The sequence below is a fragment of the Chaetodon trifascialis genome, chromosome 12 (genome assembly GCF_039877785.1).
Source record: "Chaetodon trifascialis isolate fChaTrf1 chromosome 12, fChaTrf1.hap1, whole genome shotgun sequence".
Lineage (NCBI taxonomy): Eukaryota > Metazoa > Chordata > Actinopteri > Chaetodontiformes > Chaetodontidae > Chaetodon > Chaetodon trifascialis.
This window is the reverse complement of record NC_092067.1, coordinates 24,535,358-24,552,607: the sequence shown is the minus strand read 5'-3', so window position 1 is coordinate 24,552,607 and position 17,250 is coordinate 24,535,358. Positions and strand designations below refer to the sequence as shown.

Below are 17,250 nucleotides of genomic sequence, written 5' to 3'. Positions count from 1 at the left end.
CCATAAAACCTCCAGCCAGTTATTAGTGAGCAGCACTTGAACTCTCAGCTTTAGCTGATTAGACCTCACACAAGTGTTGGAGCACGAGTTGTGTTCGTGGTGAAGAGGATTTGGGTTTTTTAAGGTGTGTAAACAGAAACCAAAGGGTTTATGGGAAATGCTGGACGATTTCCAAAGTTCGGTGTTGTTTCACTTCCACTCTGCTCTTTCAGTTGAACTTGTCAGACACAAAAAATTGTGTTCGGTTTCTTTCTAATGCAATTGTGTATTTTTCTTCCACTTCACACAGCAGACTTTCAGTATTAACTGCCTGAATCAGTCATCAGAGATTAGACACAGAAATGTCCCCTTTGGTTGTATATGCGTGTCAAAGACTGCACAGGTTCTGCACAGTTCTTCCTGTGCACCTGATTTCATGACACCGTGTCAACACAGGAGGGCGCCATTGCATATATTACCGCCTTGTAGTCATACTAAAGTGTCTGCCTTCACAGTCTGTGAGCACGTGTCTGTTAAATCCATCCTTTGATATTCTTTGTGAACTATCACCACATTTTAATTTCAGTGGTTACTTGCAGAAAACCACATCTGCATTATTTCTGAATAAGACAATCAACCATATTAATTAGAAACCATATTCTAATTACCACATATGTATAGAAAATATAGGGGGATGTCTTCAGATGCTGAAGTCCAAGTGTCTTATAAATGGATGATGAGATGCTTTCGAGGCTCCCATATGATGCATCTTATGTCTCAGTTTCTCCCATAAGGAAAATGACAATATAAGTATAACACATGTGCACATCAGCCTTTCACCCACATTAAGTTCTCAGTCTGACACACTTTTGACCACGAGGCCGTGAAGTGATGCACAGGACTGTTTTAAGTGTGTAATTCAGCCTTAATTTAATTAAAATGGCTCTATTGAATCAATGAACAAATAAAAGTTCCACATGATAAAACTGTGATGCCACACTATATAAAAAGCATCGAGTGAGGTCACCATCAGTTATCTCAGACACAGTGTGCTGGACCATTACATCAACATTATGGGATGTACATTGTGCCCATTCAGACTGAGGTCATGTCTCTTTAAGAAAGTCCAGACTGTGTTCAGAGGCCGCCGGTCATCAGTAAAAATAGCAGAGGGGGTGTGAGAGAGTGCGATAGCCCCTGCAGGAGCTGCGGTTTGGGCCTGAAACTGAAGCTGAACATGTATGGAGCCCCCGGCGGAGGTTCGTGCTGCATTCACGTACCCTGCGTGAACGCCGCGCTCCGACTGAGGTCTGAAGCAGTGTCATAGGAAAACATTTTTTTATGATTAGTTGATTAATCATTAACCTCCTGCTTCTCATTTTGGCGGTTTCCTTTATATTATGTTTTTTTTTTATTATTCATCATTTTGAAATTTGGACAATTGGTTCGACAAGTCATTGTTGAAGAGTCACTTTAGCCTCTAAAATCTGAAAAACTCTGAATTTTTACAAACCAAACAATCAATCGATCAACTGACAAAATGCTCAGCAGACTAATCCATAATGATTAGCCTCAGTCCTAAAGAAAAGAGTTAAAAAATAAGCTTCTCTTTAACCAATGACAACAGAATAAACCTTATTCTAATGATACTACATGTAATAGTGTAACAGTACAAGGGGACATCTTTCAGTTTAAAGTACTTTTACTATTAATACTTGAAGTAAACGTTCCTGATTATACTTGACTACTACTTTTACTCAAATAACATTTCCAATAGGCCTGCAGGACTTTTACTTGTAATGAGTATTTTGAGTATCGAGTATTAAGTGAGTATTTTCAGTGTTGTATTGCTACTCGTAGTACTTTTATTTTTTCCTGAAGGGGTCTTATTTATTTCCTTCCCACTACTTATTCAGGTTCAAATATGCCCTCTGACTTGCCAAAATTTCGAGCGTTTCAATGTCTGTCATATTTCCGACACCACGTGAAGGCAGCGTGATTGAGTGCAGTCTTTGAAGTTCGTCAGTCTGACAGATCTGAGTCTGATCCGTCCGCTGGAGGAGCCGACCTGCTGCTAGATTAACATTAGGCGGCTGAAAATGTTTTAATAAGCGTAGTTTAACTACATTTAATGTTTTTTTTTATGTCGGTGTTCGTTTTACTTTCATGAATGACAGACGGCCACGGACGCGGTTTAAATGGACAGTTCGAAGCTGCGGTGAACGGTTCCGAGTTTGCCAGTAAACGCATCAGAGGCGCACGTGGGGTCACCGACAGTTTGAATCAGTTCGTCGCGAGTTGGTGCGTCGTTACAGAAACACAGGAAGAAGCGTGAAAAACGGATATAAGACAATGACCCATGCTGTGAGCGCCACCGGACACGGTTCGTTTTTACCTCCTCGTCTTTAACTTTAACGTTTTAGCGGCACATGAGACCCGCGAGCTAACTGCCGGACCGCGAACTGACTTTAACGGCCGAGAGTGGATGAGTGTTTGAGGAAACATGGGGACTCAGGGCACCGGACGAAAAAGATCCACCAAGAAGGAGCGATCGACGGCAGAGGACGATGCCCTAAATCTCATAGCGAGAGAGGTGAGCGGAGACTTTGTCAGACGATGAATAAAATCCTTTCTTTCAGTCTCAGATGAGGGACTTCTTCACCTCCTCAGCCCCCCGTGTAACAAACATATGACCCCAAAACCTACATACTGCCTGCGGAGGTGGAGAAGCTGACAGCTGCTGCAGGGACAAACTTCTATTTTTAAGCCCAAAATCACAATTTAACCAGAGTTTTACCTCCTGATGGAAAGAGAAGACAGAAAAAGCCCGACATTGTTCCCACTTAAACTCTTAATTTCACACTGCCTTTAATGCTTACACTGTCCATACCACAGGCAGCAGATCAACGCTGCCATCAGTGCTGTTCATTTCCTGAAACAAAGTTTTCCCACTGATTTCCTAACTTCCAGACAAGAGCTGGTTCCTCTTATGCCAATAGTACGAAAATTATACATGATGGTGGTAAAACATGTAATTGTTGCCTTCTGTGTCCTCTGCTTGGTCCAACAGTTGAGAGCCGGTCTGTAGAAAAGCATTTAATTTAAAAGCTGAAGAAGTTTTGTTTTTTACAGGAGCATAAAAATATGTCTGCAAGGCAACTGAGCTGAACACCAGAATGGTGCATCCCAGTTATGTCACCATAACATGATAATTAAACTAGTTATTTATAAATTGTGCAAAGAAACTAACATTTAAATGTGGGTTTTAATGGCTGCAGGGCTGTTCATCTTCTCTGTGGTGACTCAACTGCGCAATATCTTAGAAGGAAAACTATTGGCTGATGTATTAATGAACTGAAGTCAGTCAACCAAATGTGATAAAGTTGTCTAAACCGCAGCGTAAACACATTCAGCTCAGCCCTTGTAGAAAGTCCTGTCTGTGCTGCGTGGAGCACAGTCCTGCGGTCGTCCTGGTTTTTGTGACCAGCAGCTGATTCAAATGTCTCACTGTGCCAGAGAATCCGCCTTTCATGTGCTAACCTGCAGGGATCATCGGGCCACCCCTCAATAATGCATCACTGCAGTTGGCAGCGGCCTCTTGTAGTTGTCTTTTATAGGCGCTGGAGTCGTGCTGTGACAGGTTTACACCGTTTCAAGGTTTCTAATCTCTTTATGACGACGAGTCTAGGGGAGGATAAATGAATGTTTTGTGTGAGGGATAATGGAGTCGTGCATCTTCAGGGTTTAAGCAGCCCTGTTTGAAGTGTGATACCCTGCACGCTTTTGTCTACGCTGCCGCCTTTGAGGTGTGAAACACAGGCAGAAAATCAATATTTGAGTTTAACATCACAGCAAAAAGCCTGAAATGCACCGTTATGAAGAACCCGTCCCAGCAGAAACACTTTCTCTCACAGCGAGCGTCAAAACCTGAATGGCGCCATCACAGCCGCCCAAATTCAGGGCGGCTTTGGCTCACTTTGTTCAGTTGGGAGGAAGTCGGGTCTGTGCTAACCAACCCGGATGTTTCAGCACATTTGCATGCCACCCTGAACCGACAGGCCCTCGTTCTGTTGCCGAGCCTGCAGAGGTTTGACTGAATATTATCTTCTCTTAGCCGGTTATTTACGCTGCAGGAGTGTATCTGAGGTTGCACATTCCTGGAGCTGCTAATCGTTTCATGTTGGAGTCTATTTGCAGTGGCAGCGCTGTTACCCGGCAGAGCTCATGCACACAGTCACTCGCACACATCCAAACAGGAGATCCTCTGCTGATTAATCATGTTTCTTATAACGACATTTGTGGCCTGTTTTCTGTCACGCCGAGAGAAAGTCTGCGCCTTTAAGCAGCAGAGGGGTCACGTCCCTCGCTGGCAGTCCTCTGACAGGATGGTATGTCAGCCCTGATGAGTTGGCCCGTTCTGCAGAAGAGTTTTAAAAATAGACCCTCCTGGATGATCAGCTGTTGCTGCACCCCCAGTTTTAGATGGGTCTGTGGGTGGGGGATGGGGACGGAGGAGGAGGAGGGCTGTGGTTGACCACCTGGCCGTCCCACCAGCACGGAAACATGGACACAGCGTGGAATTGTTGGGCAGAAGGTTGGAGATGCTGTTTTCGGTCCATCAGCATCACGCCACCGCCGTTCGTTCCTCCATTGTGTCACAGGGTTCAGACGGGGTTGTAGACTTGACTTAGCGTGGACCAAATGGGAGAAGACCACACAGCAGCAAAGAACGTTAGCATGAAATACCAGAGTGTTGGGAATCCCGGACTTTAGGAAGATGGTTCCCGACCGAAACAACTTCAATCCAGCTGTAAACATTAATCTGTAGCGTGACGCCGGCGTGCTCCAGCTGACCCGTGCAGGGCTTCTATTACTTGTGTTACTGCATTTAAACTGCAGCGGTCATCATGGAATATTCATGATTATTTCTCTCAGATATAATTTGCACAAGAGCGGTGACGTGAACCAGCAAACATTTTAATTACGTTCTAAAAATGAAGGCTGGAGTTTAATGGAGGTCGTCTGAGTCACTGTGCGCCGTTACACGTCGTCCACAAATCCAAACATTTCATCATGTTATTCCACTGCCTTAAATCCAGTTTGTGATGAATGGAGGCATGAAGGGACGTGATTTCTAATCTGATTCCACACAGAATTAAGCTCACTATAAATATTAAACTGCACCGTGGAACAAAAAGAAAAGAGTAATATTCAAGAAAGGACCTGCAAGAGCTTTTAGCCTAATGATGTATTTCAGACAGGTGCGTGCGTGCGTGCGTGTATGTGTGCGTGTGTGTGTTATTCAGGCTGATTGGACCTGGTCACCAGACTTCTTCATGGACTATTTTGAGGCGTCGCAGTGGGAAGATTACAGGTGTAAATGATGGATTGAGTGGTGGCTCCGTTCCATTTAGCTGCCTCAGTTTCAGGGATGTGGACGCCAGCTCACTGTCACGCTGTCATGGCTTACTGGGACACTGGAGCAGACATCACATACGTTTTGAACTGAGCACAGCCGTTCATTTTCCCCTCAGGTTGAACTGCGATCGCTGCAGTGACCCTCTTTAATGTCGCACCCTCATTGGGTCAAAATTCAGAATAAATTCTCGCTTCACTTATCTTGTTTATCGTTCTAATTAGCAAATGTTAGCTCGCAACATGCTAAACTAAGTTGGTGAACATGGGAGACATTCTACCCGAAAACATCAGCATGTTAGCATTGTCATTGTTAGCATGTTAGCATGTTCACTGTGCCAAAGTCTCACAGAGATACAAGATTCAGTGTCAGTAAGAGGCATCAGCAGATTAAGGCCAACAGTTCTGGACAAAACTTAAAGTAAAACCAGACACAGGCTGACAGGTGACAGCCAGCAAACACAGCCACGTACCTTAAGTACTTCTAAATCAATGCTCAGGCGCCTTCAACAGCTTGAATTCTGAATATAAGCAAGAAAAGCTGCAGTTTGCATGAGTGTGCGCTCCGCATGCTTTTCTGACAGGGAGTCGCTTTCATGGCTTGTTTTCTTGCCTTGTGGTCTGAGGAAAAGTAAATGTTCAGTCAGCTGTGGTTTGAGCAAGCCAGCTGCAGCTTTTGGTTTTGGTTATTTACCAACCAGTTCATCAGAGAGCTCTGAGGATAATTTGGTAAACAGGATTAATCAAATCCCCACGTGCTGGATGGGGATTTAAGTGTTTTCGCTCTTCTGTACATCACAGCTACATTTGGCCATTTGTGCTTGATTTTGGGGTTTTAACAGTGGAAGCGTCTGCAATATGATTCACTACACAGACCCGCAATTTTCCACATGTAGCAGACCCCCATTGGTGAAATCCCCTCTCCTGAAGTCTTTACACTAAAATGGGTGCACATGTTTTTAGCCCCTGCTCCAGTAATGACGCAGCATTAGACCTTAGTACTGTTGGAGTGTGATATAAGCCCACTAGCAATCGATTTAGCAGTTTAACCGATGCTAGCTTTGCAGCCACCTGTAACGTACCTGCATATGAATCCTCATCTGTAAGCAGGAGACAAGACTTTGAATCGGAGCGGTTGTGAATTCCATTTGCAGTCGAAGCAGTGTTGATCAAACATGCCTGAGGGGCTCTGGTTGCATGCAGGTGAACGCTTTCGTGCTAAATTTGAACTTCATACAAGCTGCTGATTGGACTTAACCAGAGCGTGTCAGAGGAAGTCTTGGCCCAGATATTATTTGGACATCCATTGGTTGCCCCAGACGACCAAAACGTTAGCCATCGGCCCCAAGAGGCTAAACCATAGTCAGACGATAGCTGATGGCTTCAGAGTTTATACTGCATCTAAGAGAAGTTTATATCGTGTGCAAACGGTCGTATCACTTGAAGTTATTGATAAGATAACGTTGACTCAGTGAAGTCACGGTCATGATAACAGTGTGGAATTCGGACTGAGGCAAACTGTCACTTTCTTGAAAAGGTCTCATAAAGAGTTCCAGTTTGGATCCCACCCAAAGATCACACCTAATGCTGTGTGTCACAGAGGAAATCCAGCGGAGTTTGTTCCAGAGCACGTGCTTGTAAATGTTAAATTTAACTCGACAGCACTCCTGATGCATGTTGACATTACATAGAAAACACTGCTGCATGGTTGAGACCCACAGAGCTGTATTTGGAGTTCAGTCTGCAGCTGTTTTTGCTGGATTGTATCGCTGTATGAAGCCTTTGTCTGCTCTGCTGCGCTGGTCTCAGTGCTCTGAAACAGCTGAAGCAGTCGCAGTGACGCATGAGGACAACAGCTCAGAGACTGGAGAGACGCTTCTGCAGGACATTCAGTCTAATACTCTGAAGCAGCCTGATTGTAAATGTTTTTGGTTTAAGGAAAAGCTGTAAAAATCAGACCTTATAGCGCTGACTCTTAAAGCAAACGTTAAAGCTGCTCTTCTGTCTAACCCTGCCAGCGATCGCTCTGTGTGCAGTCTCAGGTGTAACACAATCCCTCATTAAGCTTTGAAATCATTGTACTTGGTTTAACGTGAGAGAAGTGACTGGAAGCACTGAACACTGCTGCCAGCTCACTTTCATAATGTGTACACACTGATGGCCAACGGTGTGGTTAAAGGTTTTAATATTTGTTCTGCTCTGGGGGGGGGGGGCCTTTGGACCCTGAGTGTGCTCAGCAAGTGTCCCCTCTTACATCTACATTGTTCATGGCTGAGTGTTGATCAGCTGTTTAAACTTAAAGGTGAATAAAAACCATGAAAACCAGGTTTTTATTACAGTCTGACCTACAGTTGTTCTCACTGGAGCCATGCGAGCTGTGAAGCTGGTCTGCCTGTTTGAAATACCTCAACAACGATTTCTCATGAAAGTTGGATAAATTGAAAAACTTTGGTGGCGTAGCGTCGTCATCTGATCAAAATTTGGATCAATCATGTGATAGTCAGCTTGCAGTGACAAACGTGTCTCTGCAGTGTGAGGACTTGACATGGAGGACACTTTCAGATGGTTTCTCTTTAAAAAGGCTGTCAGGCGATGTCTGGAGCCTGCTTGACGGCGCTGATGTCATCATCCACGATCGACCTTCCACAGAATTTCTTTAGCGAATTTCAGAATTTGCTCCCCAGATGTTAGAAGGAAAATGGGACAGATCTGTGTGTTGTACCATGGTGGTTGAGTATGTGGTGTGTTTAAATACTGGTCTACTTACATTAACTCAAACAAAATCATCTGAATTCTAAGATTCCTGTTTGTCTATTCACAAAGCCGTAATCCTCCGTCAGGGTCGCTCTGTCAGCCGCGACTCTTCAGGTTTTTGTTGATGGTCTGTTTTGTCTGCGTTAGCTTGAGGAGACAATCTAAACTAGGGATTAAGTCGGCGGGTTTGTGCCGGGTGGCTGTCAGAAGCTCAGCGACGCGTTGAAGACAATTGAGTATTTAGAGTGGATTAGTCTGGGGCTTGACGGCGAGGAAGGGGAAGCCCACCACACGATCCCCTGTTCATTCTTACAGTCATCCAGTGAGCGAGCTGAAAGCCACAGCCCCTCGTGCGCTCGCCGGAGACGAGCAGCACATCTGCACAACGGCAGCCAACAGCGAAAATCCCCAGTGAATAATAGTTCAGTAAGATGTGCGAGCGTGTTCCCGTCCAATCCAAGCGCTCGCAACAGGCCGCCATGTTTGTCTGGAGCAGACTGACATTTTCCAGTGAACACCCATTACACCACGAAGTACTTACACAAACATTAATGCTCCAAACAATTACTCGTGCATTTCCTGATCTGTGTATACACACAAACGGCCGGCTTCAGCTCGGCTCGGCTCGGCCGACTCCTTAAAAGGAAGTGGCTGTGTGTGTGTGTTGGCTTCCTCTTGATGACATCATCGCCCGTGCAGATTGTTATCACGAACTCCTTCCTGTTTATTCACCACGGCTGAGTTTCTTCCAAAGCTTAGGGAGCGATGGAGGGAGGGGGTGGAGCGCAGGTATTACAGTCTGTCAGATCAGGTACGCTGAAGGTGGAGAAGCTGTCAATAACAATAATTCAATTTGAGGATTGGACGCCTGAGAGCTCCAGTCTCTTCAGCTCTGTCACATTTGTGACGTTGGGTTCGTCTGGATTACATCGCCTTGTTGGTTTCCCTTCATGTCACTCCTCCCGACCCTTAGACCCCCTCAGCCTGGGGGATGTAGCCGCCTCAGAGGAGACGTCTTCTCATGGATGTGATCTCACTGTGGGTCTTATCTGCCCGTAGACCAGAGACCACCGTCTTTATTCCCTGAGAATAAGGTCCAAGGTCCATCACATTACACTGATCTGTTTGCTTCTGTCCGGAGTGACTCTCAGTAAGAAGAGCTCGATGTCATCTAAGGCTGGAGGAGGAACCTTCACACTTAACACCTGACAGAAAGACGAGAGCTGCAGTTTGAGGCCTGAAAGCTTTTAAGATTTGTAAAAAATGAGGGGCCAGATGTGGCCGATGTGAGCGCTCACAGCGTGAAGGTGTAGGAGCGCAGTGATTGGTGGTGTTGGGTTTGACCATTCATCACTTTATTTATCGTCGTTCCCCCTGAAGCCACAGCCTGTCGCATCTCCTTTCACTCAGCCCTGCCGGCGTGCCTGTGAGCAAGGCATGTAAGAACGTTTCTTTGAATGTGGCTCCAGGACGTAAATCATCTTTTGGAAGTAAACATGCCACAGAGACTCCTCTCTGCCGCCGGCCTCCTGTTTTCCACGGCGCTCGCGGAGCCACATTGTGTAACTTCCTGTGAGGTGTTGCTCGCTCCCATCATGCATCAGTCGCAGTGAGAGTTGCAACATAAGCTGTCGCTGCCTGAAGCCTCCTATTACCTCCACAGGGGAAAGCAAGGAGGGCCCCACAGTGTGTAACCAAATGGAAACATGTGGGCAACCTCAGCTAAAATATCTCCAGTGATGCTCGTACACAGCACGTCACAGTGTTGTTGTAATAACACCCACAGCCTCTTCACTTTGGTGTCTGAATGGTTGAGGGTTTTCTGGTGTCCATCACTCTTGATTTAGATGTTTGTATCTCCAGAAGAACTTAAAGTACAGGGAAAACTGTTTCGCTGACGTTGTAGTGCAGCTTTTCTGGTTGCATCCAGCTGCCTCCCTCGTTTTATTTTTAGAAACGTCCAAAGCTCTGTTTGTTTTATTCCTGACCCGACGTAGCCCCGCATATTTATCTGCTACCCAGTTTGCTTGCGGTGCTGAGAGCGCCACAGCTGCTCCATGTGTTTGTGGTGGAGCCGGAGGTGTAGTTGCATGGCTGTGTGAGTGGAGGCAGGTAAAGGTGTTTCATGAGCATGCAGGGCTGGACTGATCTGGGTCTGTGTCAGGTGTCTGTGCACACTGTGCACTATGCAGGTGCTTTTACACATATTGGTGTCAGAGTTTTAAAGGGACAGCACACCCCTCCTCCTCCTCAGCTGAGCTATGAGGTTAGCTATAAACTAAGTTATCAATGTCAGACAAGGGTTTGAGGCCCCAGGCTGACATTTCCATCGAGGGTTTTTTCTGTTACAGTAAGACAACAAACTACTGTTGACCCTAAAACCGAGGTGCATGCTCAACCACAATAATGTTACACCCCTTAAATATTGATAGATATTTTATTATTTGGCAGAATTAGATTTTTTCTGGAGCTTTCAACTATTTCCCAAGTCAAGAATGAACTTCATTCATGCTTAAATTGAGTGATATTTTCCAAAGAAAAGTGAAAAAATAAGAGTGAAAACTTGAAACTTGGACGTTAGTGTTAGCCTCAAAGCTAACGTTAGCTGTAATTTGACTGTAAATCTCATTTTTTAACGACTGCTGAGCTGCTCTGCACTTCAGCTCCAGTCAAGACCTCGATATATTCACATTAGCTGTGTGTTTAATCACTTCCCAAAGGCTTTGTCAGAATTTACAGTCCTCTTTCGTGGTTTGTAGTTTTCTCTGTGAGCACATGTTGAATGATTTTCTAAACAGTTTAGAAGGATTTGGAAAGAGAGGCTTTGATTTATCCCTTTCTGCTCCTTGTGAGAAAAAGATGTCCTTTCATTTGACTCATGCATGCGGCCGCGCTGTTAGCAGCCACTCCCTTTTAGGCAACATCTGGGAGGTTTATAAGCTTTTACTAAGAGGAAGGAAGCTTTTTTCTGCAGCTACTCATCATAACCCTCAACTGGATAATAAGCAAACTGTGTGCGTGAATCCACTTAATGGTCCCGCCTGGTTTTAAAGCAGGCATCGGTTATTTCTGTGTGCTCTCTTTGTCCCGCCTGTCAGCGCTCACGGTCATTAAAATACCCGTCCATTTTGGTCGCTGAACGCTGGCATTCAGGGCGTGGGAATTCAGCTCGCTGCAGACGGACTCGGCCCAGGCTGGCATCTGGTTCTGGTGGCACTCGAAGGCTCGGTGTCCTCGTGGACTGTCAGCAGACTCGAGGGAACGGGCTGATAGAAGCCAGACCTGTCCTCTGCAGTGCCGTCGGGATGTGGCACGCTCTGCGTAGGCCTGACGAGTGCAGTTAAAACCTCTGTGTGGGACTTTTACATCAGGTTTTTGTTTGCAGGAAATTGGAAATTCAAAGGAAACTCAAAGGAAGTTTAAAAGAGTAATTTGGTGATGTAAAATCAGACGTCATTTTGGCTTTAAGGCACAGCTCTGGGTTGATGAAACTGCAGGTCAGGACTCAGAGGAAGGAGAACATGCAGTGTCACATAACCCGCCTTTACTCAACATGTTTGAAACGAACCCTCGCTGAAACTCTCGCCTTTAAATCCTTTCCGAGGTGATGTCTGAGTAACACGTCTTGTCGGAGCGTCCGTTTTTATGAACTAGCTCACTGGCTCTCAGGAGGACAGTCACACTATTGAAATTGTGCTGAATTAGAACAGTTTTGATAGAACCCGAAACCATGTAGGTCATTATAAATAGCTGTGAAGGAGGCGAGGAGGGAAAAGATGTATGATTCTGTCTTTTGGCCTATTTAGATGCAGATACTGTTCACTCATAGGTAAAACATGCATGGACACATTATTTTTCTGACTGTATAAAGGTACCTTTTAAAAAGAAGATCTGATAGTTGTAGCAAAGGTGGGTGGAGTTTGACACATTTAGGCAAATCAGGAGCTCCCAGCTGGAGTGATGAACCTCAGGCTGTGCAGATTACCGTCTTCATCCACGCTGAACACACACCGTCCCGAAAGAGGAGTGACTGTTTGTACAAGTCCGGCTGTTTTCACAGGAACCAGCCTGGTTTTAATTGCTCAAAGTGAGCGTGCTCTTAAGCAAACACAGCGCCTCCGCCCAGTAAAGAGGCAGGCAGTAATGTGAAAATGATGAAATGATTCACACCTCAGTTTCAAGAGGGTTTCCAGGGGCTTAGACTGAAAGCAGAGGCTGACAGAGGAGTGGATGTGATGTAGAGAGACAGGAAGTCAGATTAACTGACTTTAAATCTGAATTTTTCTCTCTTCACTGGCTTTATTTTATCAAATGTCAGCCTAATGAATAAAAAACTAAACTCACAAAAAGTCAAGAAAGGAAATATTCTTACACCTGTTTTTGTTATCAGGCAGAAAAACACAACCGAACACCTTCTGAATTCACTCTCCTTCACCGAGCAAGCTTCATTGCCTTGTTAACTGCTCGTAAAACAGAAGCTTCGCTGACGTTATTCTGGCTCTACAGACACTTTTCCCTGCCGCCTCCCTCTGCAGTCACAGGCCTCTTTATGAGAAGAAGAAAATCACAAAAATCGCCCGAAACTCATGATCCATATAGATTGACTGCAGTTAAGAACCTTACACTAAATGCTGTGCTCTCTATTAGGACACTTCTGGACAAAGTGGCTTAAAATGAAGCTTTCTGGTGCTCAGTTTTTTCCTCAGTCTCGGGCTTGTTTACATGCGCTGGCTCTCGTTGGGTGGAGTTTACAGCATCCGGAAAATTCAGCGTGTCCAATAAGTTGTCACTCACAGGAAAGTCTGATTCAATGTGGTGTGATTGTGTGCATGTCCTGGCACTCTCTGTATTGTGTGGTGTTGCATTGTATGTGGTTCTGTGGTGCCCACCCATCTGTGTTTTCTGTGTGTCTCAAAGCCAAAGAACAAATGTCAAGACTCCCATTACGATGAGCGATCATCGACCGACTGCAAGGAAATAACACAGAAGCAGTCAGCGGGCGAACTATTTCTGCTTTGTGTGACCTGCTTGATTAGTCATTTTGGTGAGGACAGCGCTGTTTTTGAGCATTTCCTGGTACCCATTCACACACATCCACAAGCAGGAGGTGATAAGCACGCACACACAGCTCGCTGCAGGCTAGAAAGCATCTCAACTGATGCAGCAGCGAGCCTGCTGTTGTAACATCGAGGCCTCCGTCGCCCGTTCAGAGCACATTCAGGCAGATGGCCGTTACGTAAGTCGTCCTGCAGACTTCAGGGCTGAACAAAAAGGGCGTCTGCACGCTGAAAGCGTTGCTGCACTGACCTCAAGTCTGCCGCTTGCTTCAGGTGTGTGGTCAGGAGCGGCGTGCCTGTGATCAAACCGCACTAAGATGCAGCTTCACGCGATGTTGTGTCATGAAGTGCTGAACGGCACAGGATGTGGACAGAGCAAAGAGTCCCACAGATGAGGATTGAGGATGAGGATGAGGAACACTGAGCACATGCGTTTTCGTACCATACGCTATAATAATATCACGTGTTGGATGATTAGGCGAGTGAGGGATGCTGTCCTGGTTTATGGAGGGGAGGTAAACTGGCTCAGTCTAGCTCCTGATGTGCATGTATTCATCTGTTTTCTGTCCTGTCGATGGAGAAGATTCCTTCGGTCCCTGGAACAGGACACAGCGATAAAGACTTTAAACGTATGTGAGCCGGCTTCACCGACTCATGACCAAAGGTTTCCTTATGGTGTGTGCGTGAACGCGCTCTCCTTTGAAGTCCGTCTCTTCTTTGTCTGTGTTTTCCTGTTTCTTGGTCACGATGACTGACACTGGGGAAATGCATTAGTGCGACGATAGGAGTGGTTGCAGTGACCCCGCCTAGAGGCGAACAGGCTGCAACCACACAGTGTCTACCACACAGTTAGAGGAAGGAAATGCTTACACACACTCATACAGTTCATGCTCTGAGAGAGGTCCTTTTATGGACAAGGCCCTGCTCTCCCCTGAGCGCTGAGTGGAGCAAAGGCAATGCCCTCAAACACAGAAATATAGAAATACATACACACGTTTGCACTGTTGTGACTGCATGTCTGCATGGGTCTTCAGGTATTTCACAAGTTTGTGCATTTTTAAATACAGTCCTCTGCATGTTTTCAGGGTTTCAGGGGAAGTGAGTCGACAGTGCTGCAGTGCTGGGATTCCAGTGTAACGTGACGTTCTGCAGTGTAAAGAAATGAGTCATTACAGCTGACGTTTTAGGAGCTTTTCTTTGGTAAAACTGTTAAACTCTGGATCTTTTAAAAGAAAGGCTCCAGTTGCGCAAACTTGTGGTGCATTTACTTCCCAATAGGCCTGCACGACATACCGTTTCAGCACTGACGCTGCGATGCATTCAAGTGCACGAGTCGCAATGTCAAGTGAAGTTTCTGCACCTTTTTTTTTTCAGGTTGATACAAAAGGAAACGTTCTCATTTGATATGACTAAAGCCTGTCTGATTTATCCAGATTTATCCAGATTTAGCTGGGTCTGTTAGCAGAAACTGATGGTTGTTGTTTTTTCCATTAATGCAGAATCACCTGAAAATAATCCGGGAGTCGGTCCTCTTCCAGAGTTTGTCATGTTGCTCTGCCGTGTTTCTACGAGAGCTCAGATTGGACAAACCAAACACTGGCTCCAGAAAGAGCCTTTCACATTTTTTGCATTTTTAATAGACACTGAAGGTTCTCCTGCTCGCAAAGGAGGAGTTGAGGCGAGGAGGATTCAATTGGTTGCAATGTGTAGCTTCACCACTAGATGCTACTAAATCCCACACACTGGAGCTAGATCAGCTCCCAGTGTGCGGTGGTGTGTGTGGGGGGGGTGTTTAAACTGATCCAGGGCATGCAGAGTATCACCTGCCTGCAAACATGCATGTGATACACCTGCTGTCACAGCTAATGTCACCTGGATGCTGGAGGCGGGCATTCAGCTGCACCAGGTGTCTGTTGAGCGTGTTTTCCCGTTATCAGTGCTGGTTAAAAGTTGAAAAGTTACAGGCCTGCTCCTCACATCAGGAACATTGAACACACATTTCTCTTCATTTCTGGAGGGCTGAACCAAGTGTGGAGAGGTTCGACCTTTAAGGTAGCAAACTGATGATAATTCTGTTTGTTAATGTGTCTGTTCACATGAATAACACACTGCACATGTGACATTTCCTCTAACTGCAGTATGTATGTAGAGCAGAGAAACAGATGTTTTTTTTCCCATTATCTCGCAGCCTGACTTCCTCATCTTCCACAAATTTCACACGTCTCTGTCGAGGAACTGGAGCTCTGGTCACACGCGTGTCCATGTGTAGATGTGTGTCACTTGAGTCCAGATCAACAGGCTGCTGATTCACTTCTCTTTTTCTATTTTTCTCTCTCTTTCTGTTTCTGTATCCGTCCACAGGCCGAGGCCAGGCTGGCGGCGAAGAGGGCAGCGAGGGCCGAGGCCAGAGAGATCCGCATGAAGGAGCTGGAGAGGCAACAGAAAGAGGTAGAAGTCAAGATACACGCTCACATTTTACACCGTCAGGACAGGAGACACCTCTGAAGACCGTAAGGGTCATCAGCGCCTGTCGTGTGGCCGAGTGAGACGCAGGTTTTGGTTTTATTCATGCATCACGTGGATTTCCTGTTTGTTTGGAATCACGGCTAAACCCAAACGACTCGGCGCCGGGGGAGTCGTCATATTACTGCAGTATTATCACAGTCCGGTCTGTAACACAAGGTGCTGTTGTATCCCATTATGCATTACGCTAAGTAACGAGAGGATTTCCGCCGTCTTGTTGGTCCTCTGTTGGCAGTTCGGACCTAAAGCGTTTCCTGTCAGCGTCTCTTCGCTCTTAAGCTGTGACTGTTAAATCCTGTGGGTCATGGGTCAGAAGTGTGAACAGTGCTGCAACTGCAGCGCTGGGAAAGAGCAGAAAAAAGCTGGAAAATTAAAAGAAACGCACAAACTGAATGTGAAACTTCTGGAATATTCTGTGGGGGATGAAATGTCACTGCAGCTCGCCTGCTGTGTTCATTAACTTTGTTAAATGTTTCCAACGGTGCAGCAGCACCTTAAAGTATTCATACATCTGAAGGTTTCATTGGTTTAGAGAACATCAAAGAAGTTAAATCGAGGTTAAGTGACCAGTAAGCTTAATATTTTCTTTACAGTGTTGCCTCTCACTGTTTAGCAGCCAAAGGAAAGAGACCTCAGAGGTTCATGTTTGAACCTTTTCCAGTTAATCTCAGACTGAGAAACTCTTCAAAAGCTTTAATGGAAACTTTTCATGTCACACTTTTGATTGGATTGATCTTGAGTTGATAAGAGTTTCTGCAGATAGGTGAACTATAACATCTGCTACTGTGTCTTCTTATGCTTTAACTAGTTCTTCCAAAACAAAACAGTTAATAATTTATTTTATCTGTAATATAAACGTGTGGGGGGACATTTTGAGTTCAAATAAAATTTCACCAGCTGTTTGTACGCAGTATTGCAGTACTTGTAGTATTTACTCCTCTGATTGGCCGTTGTGGTTGATATCTAGAAGCCTCTGATCAGATGATTCCTGCTGGAAATTTCTAGGCCATAATTAGAATAGCCTGCTGCGTACAAGAGGTATTGAATGTCTATTTGTTTTATGTAAATAAAAGATTTGAGACGCTGTGATTCGTGTTGAAGCAGGTGCAGAGCTGAGTGTTTCTGTGTGTGCTCGTGTGTTTGGACTGCAGGTCAGTGGTGTGTTACCTGAGTTTGTCTTTAATTTAGCACCTCTGATCTGTCGCACCTTTGCCCAGCTCACTATTCTTAGCCCGGAGTAATCCTGTGCACACAAACAGACTCCTGCCTCTCACCTGTGGAAACTGAACTCCTAAAGGTGAACTCAGCTCTGTCTCCACAGAGGATTTGGACGTTAAGACCACAGAAAGTGTAACTGTGGAAGCCTAAAGATGCTTCTTATTGTTAGCGCTTCAGATAAACCCGTTTGCCCTCTGCGATTGGCTGGCTGTGTGGATGAAGTCATCACTGTGTGTGTGTGTGATGTTAGCATCAGTGGGAAGTCAGATGAGGAGCAGTTTACGTATAAAATACTCAGACAGAG

At 45.4% G+C, this 17,250-nt stretch overlaps 1 protein-coding gene across 7 annotated transcripts in view; it reads left to right on the top strand.

Moving 5' to 3' along the window:
- The first annotated feature begins 1,980 nt into the window (after positions 1–1,980).
- Positions 1,981–17,250, top strand: part of lrrfip1a (leucine rich repeat (in FLII) interacting protein 1a) — a 35,195-nt gene continuing 19,925 nt past the window's right edge. Inside the window, exons 1-2 of one of the 7 annotated variants that reach the window (XM_070975542.1) lie at positions 1,981–2,572; positions 15,567–15,653. In XM_070975542.1, the coding sequence (XP_070831643.1) occupies positions 2,483–2,572; positions 15,567–15,653 (177 nt within the window). In that variant the 5' untranslated portion in view covers positions 1,981–2,482. The remainder of the gene's footprint in view (positions 2,573–15,566; positions 15,654–17,250) is intronic. The other 6 variants (XM_070975538.1, XM_070975543.1, XM_070975540.1 and 3 more) reach the window with 6 other exon arrangements.